The sequence below is a fragment of the Sesamum indicum genome, unplaced genomic scaffold (genome assembly GCF_000512975.1).
Source record: "Sesamum indicum cultivar Zhongzhi No. 13 unplaced genomic scaffold, S_indicum_v1.0 scaffold00141, whole genome shotgun sequence".
Lineage (NCBI taxonomy): Eukaryota > Viridiplantae > Streptophyta > Magnoliopsida > Lamiales > Pedaliaceae > Sesamum > Sesamum indicum.
Window position 1 is genome coordinate 136790 of NW_011628058.1, and position 4139 is coordinate 140928.

General features: G+C 43.2%; 1 protein-coding gene across 1 annotated transcript; it reads right to left on the reverse strand.

Moving 5' to 3' along the window:
- Nucleotides 1-526: 526 nt before the first annotated feature.
- Nucleotides 527-1551, reverse strand: LOC105179311. Its single transcript, XM_011102918.1, has 2 exons — nucleotides 1237-1551; nucleotides 527-1066 (listed from the first exon to the last, which is right to left on the reverse strand). Exons 1-2 carry the CDS (start codon nucleotides 1549-1551, stop codon nucleotides 527-529), a joined length of 855 nt encoding a protein of 284 aa, XP_011101220.1.
- Between the last annotated feature and the right edge of the window lie 2588 nt (nucleotides 1552-4139).

The following is a 4139-nucleotide window of genomic DNA, read 5'->3' on the forward strand; positions in this document are numbered from 1 at the left end:
ATGGATGTCCTGTCACACCGGATAACATCACATAATTTCTTGCTCATTAATGCGGGATTCAAGGTTCTTGCTCATTGCTCATTGAATCCAAGTCCCCTTCATCTGCCTGTCGACACACATCTTTCCAGGCAACCTTGGCGTAACCAGAAGACTTCGTACCCTTCCATAGAAAGTTCCTCAACCTCTTCTGAATTTCATTGATAACTTTCTTAGGTAATATGAATGCAGATGCCCAGTATAAACTCAATGTCGAAAGCACGGTTTTGATGATTTGTACCCGCCCAGTATATGATAATGAAATCCCTTCCCATCCAGTAATGCGTGCATCAATTTTCGAAATAAGAGGTTGACAGTCAGAGATAGATAGTTTAGAAGAAATTAAGGGGAGACCCAGATACCTCATTGGTAGTTGCCCCTCTTGAAAGCCCAAAATCTCCAACATCTGGGCTTTCAATCCTTGAGCCGAACGGGAGATTATTAAGTGGCTTTTTTGAACATTCAGCCGAAGGCTCGATATCTGCGCAAACTAGTCCAATCCCTCCTTGAAGACTCTAATGGAGTCAAAGTCAGCTCTGCAGAAAAGTAGTAGGTCGTTTGCAAATTCAAACTGGAAAACCTTGGAGCTCTCACACTTCCAATGATAGGTGAATTGCATGTCCTGCTCAATTCGTTGCAGGAATCCCAAATGTAAAGCTTCCATGACGAGAACAAACAGATAAGGAGATAGGGGGTCTCCCTGTCGTAATCCTCTCGCTCGAGTAAAGAACCCATGAGGAATTCCATTTAGACCAATCGAGAATGAGGTAGTCGAGACACACTCCTCAATCCACCTTGTGAACTTAGGTGGGAATCCGAACAACTGTAAAACTATTAAGAAGAAGTCCCACTCCACCGTATCATAGGCCTTCCTGATATCCATTTTAAGCGCGCATCTGGGGGGTAGGCACATCTGATTATAGCCCGAGAATAGTTCCTGAGCTAGCATAATGTTGTCTCCAATACTTCTTCTCGGGATAAATGCTGTCTGACAGGGACTAATAATCTTCTCTAGTAAAACACTAAGTCTCTGAACAAGTAGTTTCGCAATGATCTTGTATAAAACATTGAAGCATGAAATCGGTCTAAAATTATTAACCGACATAGGAGTGTGTACCTTTGGTATTAGAGCCAAAATCGTGGAGTTAACCTATTTTAGTAGTTTCCGGTTAAAAAGAAATCCAGAATCGCTCTCGTTACTTCTTCCCCCACCATAGGCCAAGCCACCTTGAAAAACCCTAACGAGTAACCATCAGGTCCCGGCGCCTTGTCTTCAGCGATATCAAACACTGCTTGCTTCACATCATCTAGCGAGAATGGTAGGAGTAAGTGGCTAGCTTCCTCATCAGTAATACAGTGCCTTGCCCATGGTCTAAGGTATCGAATATCCACTATCAATCGTTGTCTGGTACCTCCTAAGAGGTTGTGATAGTATGAGACAAACTCTTGGGCGACCTCCCCTTGATCCGTGTGTGTGGTACCATTTTCATCATTGATCTGCAAGATTCTCCTCATTACTCATCTCTGAGCGATCTTACGAAAGAAAACCTGGGAACATTGGTCTCCGTCTTTCATCTACTGCATCTTAGCTCTTTGTTGCAACATGAATTGTTCGAGTTTTGCCGCTTTAGCATAAACGATTCGACAGCAATGTTCCAGGAGTAAGAAGAGCTCATTCTGTCTGTCACAGCTCACCAATAGTTGTGCCTCATCGAGAAAACCTTTGGCTAACTGGACATTCATCGTCAAATCCCCCTTATTCCTCCTCTGTAGTCGGAAGACTGGTTTAAGAGCCTTCAGTTTACGTGTCACGGCATACATAGGTATACTAACAACCTCATGATACCAAATGTTCTGCACATTAGGGATAAACTCAGGTGATTGGGCTAGATAGTTATCATATCGAAACATACCTCCATTATGTTGCTGTGTATCCCCATGTAGAACCAGTGGCGAGAGATCAGATGTCCGTGGTGTAAGGCTGTGATAGAATGATGTAGGAAACCTTACCAGCCAACGATCATTAATAAGTATCCGGTCCAGCTGCTTCCACAAACTTCGCGCGGATGTACTCCAGAATACCTGTATTAAATTCTGCTGTGGCCATCCTTATATCTCCTAAAATGCCACATACCTCATTAAGGTCTCGTACTGCATTAAAGTCCCCTCCCACCAACCACGGGGCGTCTGAGCACTACTGAGCAAGTGTCTCCAGTGCAGTCCACAAAATTCGACGGTCAATCACCTCAGATGCACCATAAATAACAGTAACAAGAATAGATTCATTGACAGCATTAATAGTGATACGACAGTGCACGAATTGTTCACCCAGGTCAAGAACATGTACATCTATAAAATTCTCATCCCACGCTAGCCATATACGATTTTCAATAGAATTATAGTCAGTAAACCACTTCCATTGAGGTAGCAGATAAGACTGTATATGCATAATATTATTCAGTTGAACACGTGTTTCAAGTATGCCCAAGAGTTATAACCTGAATTCTGAGCCAAGGTCCTTTAATGCAAGTTGATGGTCTCGTTTATTCAGCCCACGGACATTCCATATGGCAAGATTCAACATGGGTCATGATTAATGGGGCTGCGTGTGTTAGGACCCCTCGAGGATTCACCTGCATCATCAATTAATTGCAAAGCATCAAAGGCATTATAAATAACCAATGCCTTAACCCTATCATCATGTTTGGCAGTGTTGCGTTCCCTAATCACTTCTCCCTCCTCACGTCTCGGTTTGTCTATCATTGTCGGTCTCATCGATTTTCTCTCTTTTCATTGTTTGGTTGTGGTGGAGGAATATTTGTTTTTGCCACATACACAGCTACTGGTGGTTTACTCGGTTTATGTGTTTTGTTCAGCGGATAGTCCTTGGTCATGTGCCCCAAGGTCATACAGTTTGTACATTTTGGAGGGAGCCATTCGTATTCAACATCAACTTTACAAGTTGTTTCCCCTCCATTTTCATCCGGTGTCATGACAATGATATGATTTCTCAACGTTTGTGCCACATCAATCATCACACATACACGAGCGAAATTCAATCTCGTGCATGCTCTCGTTATTGCATCTGGGTAGAGAGGTTTACCCACTCCACTAGCTACCGTACTCAATCCATTAGTAGTCCAATATTCCATTGGTAGGTGTCTAAGTTTAATCCCAATAGGTACATACTTATGTTGCAGCTTTCTCAGGGTCATACCTGGTTCCCACTTTTGCAACACTATTGGTTGTCCTTGGAACAACTAAGGTCCCCCTTCGATCACGTCTTCCATATCAATGAGTGTTTTAAATTGGAAGAAAAAAAAATCCATTAGCTGTCGTGGTGACTTCCCTTAGTGCTGGCCATACCGAATGAGTGTATTCCTTTAGATGATGATAATACGATTTTTTTCCCAGAAAATATCCGACAGCTGTAGTTTTCCAACGTTTGGATCCATCCCATATAGTGTCCAAGGATAGCCGGACAACAATTTCCCCATTTTGCACCATTGGGGCGATGAAAGATAACGTTTTACGAGACGAATTATTAAACGCGTGGGCAATTTTATCTTCATCAATCACATTAGGACAAGTATGTAGTGGTATGTTTCCAACGAATAATCCAGTCAGAATAGGGCTAGATTGCTTAGGAAAAATTCTACAATTTTTCACACCATTGATGACATCACATCTGACAACATCAGGGCTTACATCATGGCTGACATCATCAGGGCTTACATCATGGCTGACATCATTAGGGCTTACATCATGGGTGATATCATCAGAGCTTACATCATGGATGACATCATCAGGGCTTACATCATAGATGACTTCATCTGTGTGTTCAACCAAGTCAGTTGCTGCGTCACCCACCGGCAAAACACATGTCGTCGGAGAACTGCTCCTCGTCGTCGGATTAATCGCCAGAATCTGTGATTTCTCCGGCGAAGAACGCGAATCAGCGAGTACAGTAAACTGCTCCTTCTCCTCCGTTTGTTTTCCAGCCTTATAGTGGCGATGTCCCGGCAGAAGACAACGCCTGGGCGGAGGGAGTTTCACCAGCGCCACTTTCGGCTTCGAAGAGCACTTTCCAAACTTGGTTTCCC

Bases quoted from the DNA above. Each gene is read 5' to 3' on its own strand.
- LOC105179311 (XM_011102918.1), bottom strand. From the start codon at position 1,551: ATGAGGAGAATCTTGCAGATCAATGATGAAAATGGTACCACACACACG. The intron at 1,067-1,236 runs GTAACGAGAGCG...CTACTTGTTCAG, and splicing joins GGCCTATGGTGGGGGAAGAA to AGACTTAGTGTTTTACTAGA.